Genomic DNA, 17,522 nt, shown 5'->3' with positions numbered 1-17,522 from the left:
GAGCTCTGGGGCTGTGAGGCCCTGCTTAAACCGCTGGGTAAGCCAGAGACCCAGCCAGGCCTCCATCCGTCAGGCACCAAGGCCTCCACGGTGCTTATCTCGGACATACCACTGGAGGCCGTGTCCGTGTTCAGGGCTCCCGCCTGGATTCCTCTGTCAGCCCGGCCCCTGCCCCTCCGGGGGTGCTGGAGGCAGCACACATTCGCTGGTCCATTCATTCATCCATTCAGTAGTATTTGTTGAAAGCCTGCTGTGGGCCAGGCACTGTCAGAGCACAGGGGATACAGCTGAGAAGGAAACCGAGGAAAACCCTGCCCTTGTGGCATTGACATTACAGGGCTGGGGGGGATTGTCAACAAACAAAGAAAATGAGATCTAATCGGTCAGTTGGTGGGTAAGTGCTGTGGGTTAAAATAAAGCAGGGAAGGGGCGTTTGTGCAGCGTTGAGTAGGGGTTGGGGAAGGTGACACCAGGAAGTAACACTGGGGCCAAGAGCTGCAGGAGGTGAGGGCAAGAGCAGGAGACTGGCAGAGAAGCTGCCGCGTGGTGGTCCGGGTGAGCGACGCCAGGGGCCTGGCCCGGGCTGGAGGCAGCGGAGGTGGAGGGCGGTGGTGGGATGCTGGCATATTCTGCTGGTAGAGCCCACAGGATTTATAGAGAAGTCATGAGTACCTCTGAGGTTTCCTTACTGAACAAGGGGGAGGATGGAGAGGCCAGTGGCTGCGAGGAGGAAGAGTGTGGGCGGAGCAGGTAGAGGACAAATGGCCAGATGTCAGCATTGCACATGTTGGCCTTGCCAGGGAGCCGGGGGCCCCCCCCCCCCGGCACTCTGCAGAGGTCAGGGCTGATGACATCAGTTCGGGAGCCAGTGGTATCCAGCCGGTGTTGAAGCCACAGCTCTGGAGGATGGCACCAGGGAATGAGTGCAGATGGAGGAGAAGGGATGAACCCCGGGGGCTGCACCGTCTGGGGACAAGGAGGCAGTGAGTGGCCGTGGAGGGGGGCAGGGCGCTGCGGCAAATGGGCACACGGGTCAGGTAAGTTGAGGACGCGCTGGATGTGGCTATGCGGAGCCATAAGGGTGGCCCCAGTGGAGCAGTGGGGGTGAGGGTAGTTACAGCCCGACGGGAGAAGGTTCTAGCTAGAAGGGAATGTGGTGGTCACAGGGGTGTCCGTGCCCGTTGCGCACTGGGGAATGGCGTGCACACCAAGCTACGCATTGCACGGAGACGCATTCCATGATGGACTGTCCAACAGTGCGTGGCGGATAATACACACCTAGGCCTTTCTTTCTGTCATAGGTGCATGTGTTGGGGGGAAGAATGTAAGTTAATTTGCTTTGACTTACATGTAGAGATACTAGGAAAGATATTCATGAAGTTCAGGAAAGTGGCTATCTTGCTGTCAACTTTCCCGTTATCGGTTGGATTTCTGAAGCATGTAAGTGTATTTCGGATCCAGATGAACACACCAAAAAGGAACATTTAAAAAGAAAAAAAGTAGGGGCGCCTGGGTGGCTCCGTCAATCAAGCGTCCAACTCTTCATTTTGGCTCAGGTCATGATCTCGCGGTTCGTGAGACCAAGTCCGGCGTCGGGCTCTGCGCTGAGAGTGGGGGGCCGGCTTGGGATTCTCCCTCTCCTTCTCTCTCCCCGTCCTCTGCTCTCATGCTTGCACGCTCTCTCTCTCTCTCAAAATAAACATTTAAAAAATAATAATAATAATAATAAATGTGGAAGTGGAAAAAAGGAATTGGAAACAGTGAGTGGAAACACCCCTTTCGAGGAGCTCTTGGAAGAACATCAGGGCCTGGAACCACAAAATCCAACCCCATTCTCTGACCGTATGTGCCATTTGAGGAAACTGAGGCCACGGCAAAGTCATGTAGCCTCTGCCCCTGGGTCTGCTCGTGTTAATAGTACCTCCCACTCCCAGGGCTGACGCGGCATTAAATGAGCGCGAGAGCTTGGCACAGTGACTAGCCTGGAGTAAATTGCCGTTATTATTAGTAATGTTATTAGTATTCGTATTTTATCATCGTCGTTATTATTTTATTATTATTATTTTATTATTGCTGGAATCGTAATTACAGCCGGCTGCTCCCGTCCACTCTGGGAAGGTGGTCTGGGTAAGGGCCAGCAGCAGGGCCTGCTCCCATGACCCTTTCTGGTCTCTGGGGCCCAGCCTTGCCCCAGGCTATAGGGATAGTGTCCCCAGTCGACCAGGGCTACCCTTTGTCTGGTGGGCCTGGGTCCCACCTCCTTCTCGGTGTCCCCAGCCTCTGCAGCAGGCACAGAAGGGCTATCGGGGGTCACGTTTCTCATTCGTCCGTTCATTCCTTGACATTGATTGTGTGTCTACTGTGTGCCAGCCACCGTGTTGGGTGCCGGGGGGGGGGGAGGGGGGGTCACAGGGTTGAGTGGCACCAGGCATGGTCTCTGTGCTGGTGGAGCTCCCAGTGTCACGGGGACACAGACCCGAAGCAAAAAGCCATACCGAGGGGAAACTGCAGCCATGAGAAGAGCTCTGAAGGCCAGGCCACAGCCCAGTGCATTGGAAGACCAGGAAGGTGCCCCTGAGTAGGTGACCCTGAGCCAAGATCTGAAGGATGAGAAAGAGCTAATCACATGAAAGAGGGAGCAGTGTTCCAGGCAGGTGGGACGGCACGTGCAAAGGCCAAGTGGTGAGAGGGGCAAAGTGATGCAGAGCATGTAAAGCGAGAAGCAGCCAGGATGGCAGGAGGGACCTGCCCCTTGAGACATGGAGGCTGGAGTGGGACCTTGGTCTCCATCCCTAAGGTAGTAGGGAGCCTTGGCACGATTTCAGGCTGCCAGGATGCTATGACGAGATATGCATTTTGAGAGTAAAAATAACCAACACTGACAAGTTTTACTCTGTGCCAGGCTTGGTCCTGAATGCTTTGCTATTATCACTGAATTCACACGATGTGTAAGGTGGGAACTGCTATTCCCATCTTATAGATGAAGGGTGCTCTATTAGGTTACATCACTCAGCAGAGAATCCCCAGCGAGGAAGTGAGAACTACTGGGCCACACAGTGTTCATTCAACCCTCACTACAACCTCGGGAAGTAGGTACTGTTATTCTTTCCACGTTACAGGTGGGGAAACAGGCCCAGAGAGGTCTAGTAAGTTGCCCGAGGCCACACAGCTTGAAACCAGATTCGAGCTCGGGGAGTCCGGCTCCAGAGTGTCCGTGCCCTCAACCACTGCCTCTCACTGCTTCTTGGGAAGTGGTGCGGGAAAAGCTCTTGGGCCACCGTGTGGCGAAGGATGAGGAGGGGACGCACAGTGGAGGCCGGGAGAGAGAGGACAGCGGCTCGATCTGGGACAGCTGTGATGGAGCGCACTCAACACAGCCAGTGAGGGGCTGCGCGGGGGCTGGGGTGAAGGTGGAGCCTGGGGGACCCTTGGGTTGGCTTGGTGCAGCTGCGTGAACGGGGGAATCATTCGCTAAGATGAGCGGAGAGAGGCGGGAATATGACGGGGTTGGTCTAGGACACGGAGGGTTGGGGAGACAGAGGGAAGTCGGGGAAATTTAGACCCGCAGGGCAGATGAGACAGAGGCAGGGGGTGGGATGAGCCTGTGAAGGAGGACAGAGCAAGAAGTCGGGGGCTTCCCATGCCAGCCCTTAACGCCTGTGTGGGGTAGAGGTGAGGCACTGACTGTGCCAACCTTGCTGGGCCTGGTAAACGTGGTTAGAATGGTCGCCGTTGGGCGCCTGGGTGGCTCAGTCAATTAAGTGTCCGACCCTGACTCAGGTCATGATATCATGGTTCGTGAGTTTGAGCCCCACATCTGGCTCTTTGCTGTCAGTGAGGAGCCTGCTTCGGATCCTCTGTCCATCATCTCTGCCCCCCTTCCCCACTGGTTCTCTCTCTCTCTCTCTCTCTCAAAATAAATAAATAGACTTAAAAAAAAAAAAAAAAAAAAGGACGGTCACTGCTCAGCAACGTGCGGCATCGGGTCGGGGCAGGGCTGCTCGGGCAGCATGTTGGGGAGGGCTGGTGGGTGAGGAGACTGACGCGGGGGAGAGGTGCTCAGAGCAGCTATGCCAGGAAAAAGAGGTGGCCACGGGGAATGACACGTCCAGGGGCTCGTAATTGTTTCCACGGAGGAGCTGTGGGCCTGTGAGCCGGGGAGAGAGGCCTCAGGAGAAACCATCCCCGCTGACATTTTGATCTCAAGCTTCCTGCCTTCAGAAATTGTGAGAAAATAAATTTCTGTTGCTTAGGACCTCCGGTCTGTGACACTTTGGTTACGGCCGCAGGAGCAAACGAATAGACTCGTTGGCAGGTCAATGGGACAGATTCAGGAAGACAGAGGGAGAGAGAGATGGAGAGAACAGAGGGAGGTTGAATTATCCACGCAGTGTGAAAGCCCTGAGAAGGTGGCCCGGACTTGGCCTCACCATCATGGAGAAGTGGGTACAGATGAACACAAGCGTTTGGGGGTGAGGAGTTTCCTAGCTGGGATCCGAGGGGCGCAGGGGGCGGTTAGAAGAGCTGCTGAGGGGGTGCCCGAAGCAGTCGGAGACCCTCCCCCACAGGTGGTTCGAGCTTCCCAGCACTGTTTCCGGGGCCAAGCCAGAGGGCACCTGGAGGGCGGCTGAGAAGGATTCTTGCCAAAGGGGGTTGGGGACAGAGGCAGCGTGGAATCTCAGCGAAGCTGAGGGACAGGGAGGCAGACACACAGACAGGGGTGAACATTCTCGCCCTGGCCTCCTTTGCACCTGAGTCGTGTAAAGCTGCAGGCTGGGCCCTCTGGGAAAGCAGCCCTGTAGTCTGCGGACGGGCCTGAGAGAGGGCTTGGGTATTGTTGACCTTCACAAAGACAATCAGGTTGTCTGAGCAGGAAGGGACTTCTATCAGCCCGGCCAGAGCCTCCCTAGCACAGAAGGCCCAGGGAGGGTGAGAGGTGGCAACAGGGGGGCCCAAACCTTGGAGCTCACCCTGGTGGGGTGGGGAACTCCTCCAGCCCTAGGGGTACCTCCTCTAGCATCGGGCACTGCAAGCTGCCAGTTCACACCGACCTGGGGGTGCACAGCATGCGGTTCCTTTGGCTCTCACGCAGGCCCATGCCAGCCACCGGCCCCGGAAAGCCAAAAATTCAACACAGGGTACCAGTTGCCCTGATCTAGGAACACACAGACCTGGCCCAGGAAATAGTCCGTCCATGGTGAGGAACACGGCGGCCCAGTGGCTGGAGACTCTGACAATGCCTGCCCTGAGCCCGTAGCCTGGGGACCCCCAGACCTCTGGCCTCATCTCCCACCCTTTCGCAGCCAGCTTGGCAGACAGAATGGGCCTGGATCTGATGCTCTGCGAACACAGGCCCCTTCCCTAACTGTAAGGCAAGAAGTGGCAGTGGCCATCACCCAGGCAGAAATGCTTACTTGGGACCTCATGGCCAGGCCTTGTGGCAGTCGGGAGAAGGGCTGAAGTCAGCCACTGAGTACTCACCTGTCTTGGCATACCACCATCACTAAGAGGGGAGCTGTATGGGCATCATGCCCGCTTTATGGATGAAGAAACGGAGGCCCAGGGAAGCACCTCACAGTGAGTTAGGGGCAAGGCCCAGCTCTTCCACTGCCCCCCTCCCTTCTTCCCCTCGCCGCAACCTGTGGGGAGGTACTTGGGGCAGACCCCAAGGGCCCTGGGCCGGGGTCTTCTTACCTGAGTCCTGTGGCCTGCTCCCTGCCTGCATGCCGCCTAACGGGGGTCCTGTGGCTGGCCCCAGGAGCATGGCCAGCCTAGCAGAGCAGCTCAGTGTTGCGGGGAAGGGAGGCCCAGCCCACCACGCCGACCGCCTGGGGCCCCATGTATATTTAATGATGTCTATTATTCCTGTTTTGTCTCCGGAAAGGAGCCTGAGCAGCTGACAGAGGAGCCAAGAACAGCCTGGAAAGCTGGGCAGTGGGCCTGCTCCACACTCCAGCTGGATCTGAAGACCCCAGGGGAGCCCTCTATGCCTCCTGCCAGCCCGGTGCCTGGTAGCCCCACAAAACCTGTTACCATTCACTCCCAAGGGGCACACCTCCTCCAGGAAGCCTCCCCTATGGCCCAGAAGACCCAGCTGGGGTCCAAATCCCAGCTCTGCACTTAGAAGCTGTATAAGCCCAGGGCAAGGTGCTGCCCCTAGAGAACAGGCTGCTGTGGAGACAGCTCCACACCGACTGTGGCACGTAGCGAGGACTCTCCAGGCCAAGGCCTGTCGACCTCTGCCTTCCGAGGCAACGGGTCTTCTACCCAGCCACCTTGCTCTCCCCTGTGAGTGCTCAAGGACCTTCTGGGGATGCAGCTTACCTTGGCAGCCAGGCCCGGCCTCAGGAGGTGCCACACGGACAGCCTACAGCCCCCGGCCAACCTTCTAGGGCAGAGACCGCCCTGGAAGACCCCACATTTTCCTATGCACCCCGGACTTGGGCCTGCTCTTCCCCAAACCAGGCACCACCCCCCTCTGGTCATCACGCTCGTTGCTGGCCCTGACCCAGCCTGGCCACAGACTTCACCAAACCGACAGAATTGTCCTCAGTCTGAACAGGAATTGTTTTCACTCTTTATTTCAGAAAGGAGCGCGGAGACCAGGGGCTTAGAGAAAAAAATACAGAAACCAAAAGCCAAAGCCTCTGCTCCAGGTGTCCCTGCAGGCTCTGGGTCCTGGGGTCCGTGCTGGGCAGGGGGGCTGCCCTCGGAGGGCAATACTTAGGACTCCTCAGGCTGAGGAAGGCATGAGCTGGGGCTTACAGCCACCATGAAGCAGCCTGGGGTGGGGCCGAGGGTCTGTCCTGGGAGGCACCCTCCCCAGGTGCCAGCAGGCTCTAAAGGGCCAAGGTGCAACAACAGTAACTACAGCTTCCAGGGACCCGGGCAGGGTCAGCTCCTAGCCCCAGCACCAAGCAAGCCATCGATGTCAGGCCCCGGCTGTGGGGCAGCGGGCAACTTGCTCCTCCCGTGCCTGAAGGGGGCCAGGGGGAGGGTTCCAAACACAAGGGGCCAGTCTCATGGGAAATCCCACCAGACCAGCCCAGGTCCCCCAACCATGTCCCTTTGCCCCAACACTCTTCATCATCTGCCTACGGAAGAAACTTCTGGAGACAGCAGGGACTTGAGAGACCCCTTCCTGGGGTGTATGTATCTGTATTTTTCCTGTTTGGGCTTTGGTGCGCCCTGCTGGGGCCGACTCCCCAGGGAGGCAGGGCGGGCAGGCAGGGTGCCCAGCAAGAGGCACTACTTCTTGACAATCTGGATGACATCTTCGTGCTCCATGGTGTGGGTCAGGCCCACCCGCTGCGGGCTGTACTTGGTGCTGGTGCCCTAGGTGGGGAACAAGGCAGAGGGGCCCTGTCAGCCTCTGCACTGAGCAAGGCCAAGGCTGATAGCTATTACGGGAGGAAGGTGGGTGGGTGTACACGTTACGGGATAGATGAATGCCAGAGGCTGAAGTGGGGGCCCCATCACTGGCAACACCCCCCCCCTCCAGACAGGAAAATGTCCCCAGTGGACTGACCATCCCCGGATCCCAAGATGGGAGAGGCCCAAGTCCAGTACGGGTCAGCACGCACACCCTGTAAACTGGGACACCACACGGAGTGGCGTGAACACCTTGCTTCTGCCTTACCCGGAGGCTACGCTGGGCATGACCCCGGCCCTCCTCCTTCCCAGAGACTCACCCACACCAGCGCGTACTTGAACTGGCTGGCAAGTGACCGGTGGATGCGGTGGCACTGGGGGACGGGAGAGGGTAACAGTGAGATAAGTACCAAGCCCACCGAGCCTAGCCACACACCCAAGCCCAAGGCCTCCGCCAAGTAGCAATCCCCAAGGCAGGTGCTCACACAGCACTGGCCTTGTGAACACCACAGGCTCAATCCACAGGCGGTCTCATGCATGGCTGCAGGCTCTTCTGATACTCCCACTTCCAGGTTGGCCCAAAGGCCATGGAGCTCACTAGAAACGTTCTCGAAGCCATCAGAAGAAGGTCTGGACCTGGCTGTCGGCAGGCTTCCGCTGGCCTTGCCTGAATGCCAACCCTGACAGATGCTCCTTCAGATGGGTGACGGTAGTTTTCAGGTCACCCCACCTCAGCCTGGAGTCACCATGCCTGGCCATTGTCCCCTGTGACCTGGAGCTTCCCACCCATGACATCATCTGCCTCCACCTCAGGAATCCCAGAGCTCTTAAAGGAAGCTGGAAGGAGGGGAACTTGCCAGGGCGGCCAGCTCTTTCCCGGAGGCTGGGGGCCCTGGGTTGCACAGGGGAGGGGGGCTGGGGAGACAGCTTCTGTGGGGACGCTGAGCCTGTAAGAACATTTCCTGAGCACATATGGGCAGCCGACCTGACGGGGCCTCCTCTAGGTGGCCGTGGTGGCCAAGACACTGCTGCCAGTAATGAGCACAGAGACCCACACAAGTGGTTCCAACGCTATTTTCTAGAGCAGAGAATGAAATCCGCTGGCCCAGGGGTCGTCTCTGGGTTTTATGTCTTCCTCAGCTTGACCCACAACAATGGAGCAGGGCCGCACCCCCGCAAGGACTCCCCTGGGACCCTGACAGCTTTGGGAGCACGGAGCGGGTGCTCCTGCCCTCGAGGCAGACAGGGCGTGCGTCCTCCAGCCTGCCACAGGCCCCACCGCACCCTAGTGTCTGTGACACTAGGAGCCATTTACCACGGGGCTCGGAGAAGTTTCTCCGCACTCGCATCTCTAGCAATGGGGGACAATGGCAGGTCACGGATGGCCGTCTTTTCTACTATGGGAAAGAACGTGTCGTTCGACGACAGGAAGACCACTGCTGCTCAGTGCCCACTGTGCCCCCCCCTCTTGAGAGCCCTGCAAGGTCCTCTCTGCCTTGGGGGCTTACGGCCCATGACCCTTTTGGAAGCGAGGCCTTTGTCAGCTCTCACTGAATCCGTACCGGGGCCTAGGCTGGGTGCATCGCAAAGGCCCTGGGGGTGGGGATTCAGTTACCCCCAGATGAGGAAACTGAGGCACAGGGAGGCTGACACAGGATGGGGGAGAACCAGAATATGACCCTCGGTCTGCCTGGCTCCACTGTCTACCTGGGTCCCTGCTGCCAGCATCCAGGCAGGCCTGTACTATACTCTGTGGCATCTGGGACAGTTGGGTGTCCCAGGAGGGAAGCGCCTGTGGGGAGGGTGAGCAGGGAGGAGGCCAGTCCAGGCTCCGGAGCAAGGCCCCCAGAGCCCCCCTCCCCTACCCCACTGGACCCTTGTCACCTCCTACCCCCGTGCAGCTGATGACAAACACCCAGCATTCCCCACACTCACCCCTGCCTCTGGGCCTTTGTACCTATTAGTCCCACCGCCTGGAAAACCCTCTCCTACTGCTATCTCCCGCTTTTCTTCCCGGGAGTGGCTGAAGTCCTACATCCTCTTGGGCAAGCAGCCAGGGCCTGAGAGGGTTGCGGAAAGTACCCACAGAAGGTGCAGGGTAACTCCACAGAGGGCCAGCACATGGAGGCACCCGTATCGACAGCTGCCGGGTCCCCAAGAGACACCGCAGCAGTCACAGGTTCCCCAAGAGACACCTCAGCAGTCACAGGTTCCGAAATAGGCCTGCAGCGGCAGGGACGCCCCCCCGTCATGAGGAGTGATCTGAGGGATGCGGCTCCTGCCGGGCGTGCTAGCGTTCAAGGCCGAGCCCTGCCCTTTTGTATCAGGAACCTCTAGCTGGCAGAGGCCTCGGGCTGGGCTTGCTGACTGAATGCACGCATGAGCCCAGACGGCAGGCTGGCCCACCACCTGTCCACAGTACACATCCTGAGAAGAAATGAGCTAGATGGAAAACAAACCCCCAAAAAACCTAAGAAATTGCCTGTGTCGACCTGGAGTATTGTTCCAGGTCCTTGAGCCATCATTTGCTCCCGCAGGGCCCAATACACCTCTGAAAAAGATGGTGCAGGGTCACATTGAAGGGACAGGTGACAGCTGTGCTTGCAACAAAACTCTAGACACAGAAATGCACCCTCCTCTCCCTGAGCCCACAGGCTCAGCCCAGAGCCCCTCTGCCTCAGGACCTTTGCATACCTTGCACCCCTGCCTAGGAGGGCTTCCACCACCCCTAAACCTTCACTGTCAGGTCCTACTTGGTCTACAGGCCCCCATGAGGACACCTCCCCCCAAGACCACCTGGCCTCTCTGTGTAGACTCGGGGTCACTCCCCGTTCCCTTACTTTGTTCCACTCCCCGTTATGTGTGACTGCTTAGCTCTGGGATTGGGTATTTGGCATCTTTGACCCTGATGGACCCTGTTCTGGCAGGAACCGGGGCTGCTTTATCGTTGGTGCTCGATAAATGTGTGTTGAGTGTAAAAAGCAATCACAGCCATCCTGGGCTGGGGGGCAGGATGTGGGAGCAGGGAGAGCTGCTGGGGGCTGACTGAGGGACAGGAAGCCAGGAGGGGCCGAAGGCATGGAGGCAGTAGCTCTGAGCCGTAGGCACCGGGGAAACACAATGTGGAGTGACAGCACAGAAACGCCCCAGGGCAGTGGCTCTACCCGACTAACACCTGCACAGCTGTGGCTCTGAGCCTGCAACACCCAGACGTGACAGGACAGCGACGACCACCGCTTCCTGGACACCTTCCAAGTGCCAGGCGGCACGCTGACTATTCACACGCTGGACCTCCTTCAACCCCGCCCTCTAACTACCACTGGGGTAGAAAGTGCCAGCCCTGCCGGCGGGAGAGGCCCGGCGGCTTCATACGCGGCAAGGAAGGGGGGGCCGGGATGCAACCCCAGGTCTAACTCCAGAGCCCGCGCTGGGCCACTCTGCTATTGAGCCGGCGGCATCTCAGAGTCAACGGGAGAACCTCAGCAAAACCCCGCAGCAGGGACAGAGAGCTCCCTGACCCCACTGTCCCAAGAGGTCTCGGCAACTCACCACGTGCTCCACGGAGGCCCCTTTCCGGAGGATGATGGCATCTGTGAAGTCCGGCCTCTCTGCAAAGGTAGAGGGAGGCAACCACAGTTACGGCCCCAAGCTGCTCTGTGCCCTTCCATTAGGGGACAGAGGCCCTTCCAGCCCCCAGCCTTGGCTCAACCTTCCCCTCACCATTTGGCACACTTGCCCTACAGGTCCTCTTGCAGGGTTCTACAACCTTGACTTTAACATAGAAAATAAAAATAAACCCACATCCAGGAGGGCCGGCAACCCGGTCAGCCATGAGAATAAGTCCAGCCACGTGAAGCATCTGGATGGAACTGGTAAGACATGGCAGCCAGCTGCCGGGGACCGGTCAGAGCTGCTACATCTCCTCCCTTGCCGACAAGGTCAAGGCTGATGCAAAGTGCCAGAACTCAACTGCAGGGTCACAGGGTGTGTGAGGTGTGCAACCGGGTGGGGGGGGCGCGGGGGGGAGACAGAATGAAGGTTCCTGTGTATTCACTGGCCTGACCCAGGGGGCGTGCTCCTGCTCGAGGAGGCTGGGAGGGGGGTTACTGCTGTAGCCAGTGGGGAACCACAGGACAGCCTCTATCCCACTGCCCCTCCCCGCCTCAGCTCCCAAGGAATTCATCAAGACCAGCAGTCCCAGGAAGTGGTCCTCTGTACTGTAAAGGCTCAGCCAAGGTCTCTAGCAGCCTGGGGTAGAGGGCGGTGACAATTCCGAGATGGGAGAAAAGCTGAGATCTGTACGGGACAGGCTGAGCCAGGGGCACAGGGTCCGCACGCAGAGCGTGGCCGCCCTATGGGAGGGTGAGGCTCAGCCTGTTTCCTGGGCCACACGCCGTCTAACTCACGTCCTCTCTTCTTGGTGTAGATGCAGGTCAGGGCCAAGTACTCCCAAAGCATCTCAAGCAAGTAGTCCAGATTCAGCTTCATGCCGCAGCTGCCAGGGAGGAAAGCGGCCGGTCAGAGTAGCCCCATGGGCTCTGTTCTCGACAGTGAGAACTGCTTTCTCACTGTTGCAGGGGACAGCCTCCATCCGGCTGGCCCGGGGAGAGAGGCCGGCGTGGCCCATCTGGGACCCGTGGGGAACTGAGCCTGTAGTTCTGATGGCAGCCCGACACTTCAGCTGCCAGCACCTCCGGCCACCACCACGGTCACGCCCAGCAGAGCTCAGCGGTCTCTCCTGGGGGTCCCGGTGGCATCTGTGGAGGGCACGTGGCATCTCTGAGGGACACAGAGCGCCAGGAGGTGGGGCTTCCCTCCTGACACCTGCTGGAAGGAGAATGCCGAGCACAGCTCAGCCCAGGGGGGGTTTTGTTGGGGCGGGGTGGCTCCTGGCTTGATCGTTTGTAGAGGCATGAGCCTGAGCAGGCACCTTGACCTCCACTGACATGCTGTTGGCATAGCAAATGAAGGTGTGGTGAGGAGGTGACCTCATGCCCTGAGAACCGGCACATCCTTGGGCAGCCCCTGAAGGCAGCCTGGGATATAGCGGCAGGAGAGGAACTGAGGCGGTCTTTCAGGAGGGATGCCAGCGCTCTCCTGCTCTTGGCGGTAGCTGGCAACGCCTGGGAGGGGGTCCGGGACCGTCACCCATCATTTGCACCAGTCACCCCGCCCCCTTGGCCGCTCAGCATCTGGTTCCCCGTAAGCCCTGCCTCAGTGTGAAGCTACAGAATGCCTTGTGATAGCCGGGAAGCCAGAGAGCGGAGCACACAGGTCGGGCTGCTCCCAAGAAGGAACTTGCAAGGACACTGAAAAATGAACTACAGGGGTGTCTGGGTGGCTCAGTCGGTTGAGCGTCCAACTTCGGCTCACATCATGATCTCGGGGTTCGTGAGTTCGAGCCCCGCGTGGGGCTCCGTGCTGACAGCTAGGAGCCTGGAGCCTGCTTCGGATTGTGTCTCCCTCTCTCTGCCCCTTCCCCGCTCACGCTCTGTCTCTGTCTCACAAAAATGAATAAACGTTAAAAAAAAAAAAATGAACTACAGTCCCCAGGACCCACCGCTCCAAGGAGGGCAAGGATGCCCCCCACCCCCCACCCGAGGACTTAACTTCCCTCTTCCCTCTGCCATGCAGTGGTAGCCGCATCTTCTGGAGGATTAAGAGCAGCTGGCTCACAGCCTAGGGATCTCTTAAAAATTTTTTTTTTAATGTTTGTTTATTTTGGGGAGACAGAGAGCACAAGCAGGGGAGAGACAGAGAGAGAGGAAGACGCAGAATCTGAGGCAGGCTCCAGGCTCCAAGCTGCCAGCACAGAGCCCGATGCAGGGCTTGAACTCACGAACTGTGAGATCATGACCTGAGCTGAAGTCGGACGCTTAACCGACTGAGCCACCCAGGCGCCCCTTGGGATTTCTGAGGTCTGCGGTTAACTACTAAGCTACGAAGCCTGTTAACAATTCTTATCCATTTACCTTGGTGGATGAAATCCTTCTGTTATCTTCACCAGAGCCCATCCCACATCATCCACTCTGCCCAGGCCGATCCAGGGTAGGACCAGGCCAAGGTCAAAGCCGTTACTAAGACGGTCTACTCTGGCCTGGGTGCGTGTGGGGGCTCTGCCTGGCCAACGTGGCGGGGAGGCCTGACGGGCTCACACACACAAGAAGGTGTCGGGACCCTCACCTGATGACCACACTGTTGGGCTTCCGGGCCAGGCGGTCCACTTCTTCCATGGAGATCTGGTCAATTTTGTTATAAACCTGGGATTGAGAAGATGGAGGTGGGTGTCGGGGAAGGAAAAGAATACAGTAGCGCAGGAACCGGGTCCCCAAATGCCACGGCCCTGCCCACAGTGCCTCCCTCCGCGTGCCGGAACACAACAGGGGCGGGGGCCGATGCCAGCGTCCCCCCTCCCCTGCTGCCTCAAGGGTGGGGAAACGGTGCAGGGTCCTGGGACCGCTGTCCCTCCCCAGAAGGGAAGGCTGGGATAGAACCCGGTGTCAAGCTAGGGAGGTCTGCAAACCTCATGCAGCCGCCAGGGAAGAGGGGCGGGGGGGGGGTGTGAAGGCAGCTCCATGCTCTTCTTGCCCCTCGGGGAAGCTCGTCTCCCATCTGGGTCACCCCGGGGCCAGCTCCGCTCCCACATGTGCGCCCTAGGGCCCAGTGCCACTTACATACAAGCAGGGCATGTACACCCGGTTGCCCACGATCACATCGATGAACTCATCCGGGGAGCAGTCTTCTCGGAAGAGCACCTCTGCGTTGAAGATCTCTGAGGGGCTCGGATTAAGGGCCACCTGAGCACCAGCAGCCACCAGCGCCCCCGCAGGAGAGGGGCCCGGATAGCCAGTTAGGAAACACAGTGCCGGAAGGGACCTCGGAGGTCATCTGCTTGGGAGGTTTTACAAGCTTTTGAAGTTTGGGGACTGCCCTCGTTTTTCAAAAGGAGCCACGATACATAAAGTTTCAATCGGTGGTTTCAATCTTCTCCATTAGGCAAGAAGAAAAATGGACTTGCCAGAATCCCCAAAGCACCTCAGTGGAACCCCAGGCTTCGGTGCCAGGAGCACTGTCTGCAAGCATTGGTCTAACCCAGCTTCCCTCATGCAAAGCTCTCCTCTGGAGGCTTGCATACCTGCAGTGACAGGGGCCTCATCACCCTGCACACAGCCTGTCCCAAGGTGACTTCTTCACATGCTGAGCTGCTCTGCCTCTGGGGCCCTGCCCTGTCCCTCCAGCACCCCCGACAAGCAGCCAGGCCCCTGGTTCTTCCTGAGGCTTCCCCAGGCCAGGAACCCCCAGTCCTCGGGCGCTGTTTCCCTCACCATCTCATCTTCCTTCCAGATGTGACTGCCTGCCAGTGCCTAGTACTTGCCAGGGAGTTAGGAAGCCACTGCTGAGTTCACGGCTCCGGCCCAGCCAGCCTGCAGCTTGGTGAGCATGGAGGCAGGGGGGACAGGAAGTGTCCCATGTCACTACCGCTCTCCTGGCGGTCGCTCGGATGGAGCCGGGGTGGCTTGGGGTGGTCTGTGATCATCCTGGGCCGCAAGGCCTCCCTCCTGTCTCGGGTGGCCCCTCCCCTGCCCTGAGGGCTCTGGGCCCTCCCTTGCTGCTTTTGGGAGGATACTGTACTCATGCAGAATCAGCTGCACCAGCTTTTCCGAGCACTGGGTCAGTGTGACTGTGGAGTTAAAGGAGATGCCACCACCTTTCTTGGGCTGGAGGAGACAGGAAAGGAGAGCGGCTCACAAAGGGGCAGCTGCGATCACCCCAAACCCGCCCGTGCCTGGCCTCCTGGGGAGGGGGGGGGGCCTCACCTTGAAGTAGATGTTGGGCTTGTGCTTGTTGAGGCGGATACCCACGGATTCCAGTTCCTTTTCCAGCAGAGACCTGGGAAGAACCCCCACGAGCCTTCACAGGTGTCCAGAGGCAGGCCAAATGGCTTCCCTGTCACACAGGAAGCCCCTGCCCTTCCAGAGGGAGGCCAATGCCCTCCCAACCCACCACTGGGAACCCAGAACGTTCCTTCTCAACAACCCAAAGCCGCTGAGGAGCCTGTGGACCTTCTGCCCAGTTCGAGGGAGACGGGCTGGGCCTGTGACTGGCACGCAGAGGCAGGCCTGCTGTGCCCCTTAGCCAGCAGGTCAGGGCATGAATAAGGCTTCTGTTGTTTGGGCCTGGGCTCCCACTGGGTTCTGGGCAGCAACTGAGGCACCTTGGCCTCTGCAGGCAGGAGCCAGAGCCAGCACGGGGCTCACGGGTGACACAGGCTTCAGTCGGTGCCGCGTACCACAGTCCCCAGCCTCCGGACATCTCCGTGCCAGATGTAAGCCACTCAGAGAGGACGCTCCAGGCTGACTGCACGGGTTTAGCCTGTGGACAGTCCTGCTGCTGCTCCCACGTGTGAGAGGCCCAAGCGCCCCGTGGATCACCCATCACGATCAGGGACACAGCAGCTGGAGCCACAGTGTCCTACCAGCATGCCCAGGGATCCCCACCGCCCCCCAGACATGTTAGCCTGCCCCACCCCCCACACTCCCCTGCAGACCTCTGCACTTCTCCCTTAGTGGCATCCAGCATCATGATGACGACGTCAGCCGTGCGTGCCACAGCAATCACCTGCCGGCCACGACCTTTCCCTGGACAGGTGGAAGGGACACGGTTACACAGTGACATAGGCACAACCCGTGTGACCCCCACCCAGGCCACGGAGCCCCAGACTCCTGTCCTCTACAGACCCATCATGGTCTCTGCCACATGCCAGCCCCTGGCTGTGATTTCCTTGCCATTTTTCACTAATCCGTGTGCTGTTTTACTCACGAAGACTTGTTTTAGAAGGTAATCTGACATCACCACCTCAGGAGAAGTAACATTCTCCTCCTGTCCCTACCCTGCAATAGGCCACACGCTAAGCGCTTCGTGAACATTTCCTCACAACCACCCTATATAGTCAGTGTTATCAAGCCCATTTTATAGATGAGAAAACTGAGGCCTGGTTTGGAGCTCATCACTTGCCCAAGATTACAAAGCTAGTGTGCTATCAGGATTTGAACATGTCTGCCCTTTCTGGAAATGGGGGCGATATAACCCACCCCCAATCCAAGGGCTGCAGAAAGGATCACATGAGACACCACAGGAAGAGGTACTTTAGGAACTGCCACACAAAGGTCAGACCATGTGGTTATTGCACCACCAGAGAAGTCAAGCGCCTTGCCAAGGTCACAGCACTAGGATCCAGGTAGTGTAGATTTCAACCATGATCTGCCTCCCTCTTTGGAGAATGGGGGGCTGTGTCCAGTGATCTTCACAAGCCAGGGGTCTCCTGTCACTACCAAACGTGCTTCCCCCACAGTGGCCAGACCACACCAGGCCCCATGATGCTGCCTGGGACAGCAGGTTCCTGGGGGACCATCACCATTTCCACCAGCCCAATTCAAGTAGGCAGGACTCTGCCCTGATGGGGGCAGTGGGGTACGGAAACGTGCAGAGGAGATGGCAACTGGACCCGCGGGGAGAGGTCCCGCTGCCCAGCCTGGACAGGGTTACTAAACCGGAGAGGTGGGCACCAACCCTGGCCCTGCCACTTGATGGGTGAAGAGTCGTTTAGGGCAGACCCTTTACCTGTCTGTCCCTGCGGTTCCTCCTGGCTATGAAAGGGAAATAATGACACTTCCCAAGTCACAGGACTATGTGAGGATTAAGTGAGATAATGGTCAGCACAGAGCCCAGCACTTAGCCAGTGCTGGATAACCATCAGCTGGTTACCGTGTCCGCAATGCTGCAGGAAGCCACCAGAAGCCACAGGCATGTTCCTATCTCAGAAAACAAAGACAAGGGGCGCCTGGGTGGCTCAGTCAGTTGAGTGTCCGGCTCTCAGTTTCGGCTCAGGTCATGATCTCACAATTTCATGGGTTCAAGCCCCACATCGGTCTCTGTGCTGACAGCGCGGAGCCTGCTTGGGATTCTCTGTCTCTCCCTCTCTCTCTGTCCTTCTCCCAGTCACACTGTCTCTGTCTCTCTCAAAATAAATAAATAAACTTAAAAACTTAATAAGTAAAAAAACTTAAAAAAATATTTTAAAAAGCTTAAAAAAATAAACTTAAAAAAAGTTAGTAAATAAACTTAATACATAAACTTAAAAATAAACGTAA

At 58.2% G+C, this 17,522-nt stretch overlaps 1 protein-coding gene across 1 annotated transcript in view; it reads right to left on the bottom strand.

The window, feature by feature from the left end:
• Positions 1 to 6,555: 6,555 nt before the first annotated feature.
• The window catches only part of DRG2 (developmentally regulated GTP binding protein 2), a 21,227-nt gene continuing 10,260 nt past the window's right edge, over positions 6,556 to 17,522 (bottom strand). The window contains exons 5-13 of the mRNA XM_040453026.1: positions 15,920 to 16,010; positions 15,189 to 15,261; positions 14,999 to 15,089; positions 14,046 to 14,143; positions 13,555 to 13,631; positions 11,778 to 11,866; positions 10,921 to 10,979; positions 7,692 to 7,745; positions 6,556 to 7,335 (exon numbers count right to left, since the gene is read on the bottom strand). Of these exons, the coding sequence (XP_040308960.1) occupies positions 7,249 to 7,335; positions 7,692 to 7,745; positions 10,921 to 10,979; positions 11,778 to 11,866; positions 13,555 to 13,631; positions 14,046 to 14,143; positions 14,999 to 15,089; positions 15,189 to 15,261; positions 15,920 to 16,010 (719 nt within the window). The 3' untranslated portion in view covers positions 6,556 to 7,248. The remainder of the gene's footprint in view (positions 7,336 to 7,691; positions 7,746 to 10,920; positions 10,980 to 11,777; positions 11,867 to 13,554; positions 13,632 to 14,045; positions 14,144 to 14,998; positions 15,090 to 15,188; positions 15,262 to 15,919; positions 16,011 to 17,522) is intronic.

Source organism: Herpailurus yagouaroundi, unplaced genomic scaffold (assembly GCF_014898765.1).
Source record: "Herpailurus yagouaroundi ecotype Mexico unplaced genomic scaffold, PumYag 208, whole genome shotgun sequence".
Classification (NCBI taxonomy): Eukaryota; Metazoa; Chordata; class Mammalia; order Carnivora; family Felidae; genus Herpailurus; species Herpailurus yagouaroundi.
Note: the sequence above shows the minus strand (reverse complement) of the source record. Positions and strands in the feature narration are given on the sequence as shown.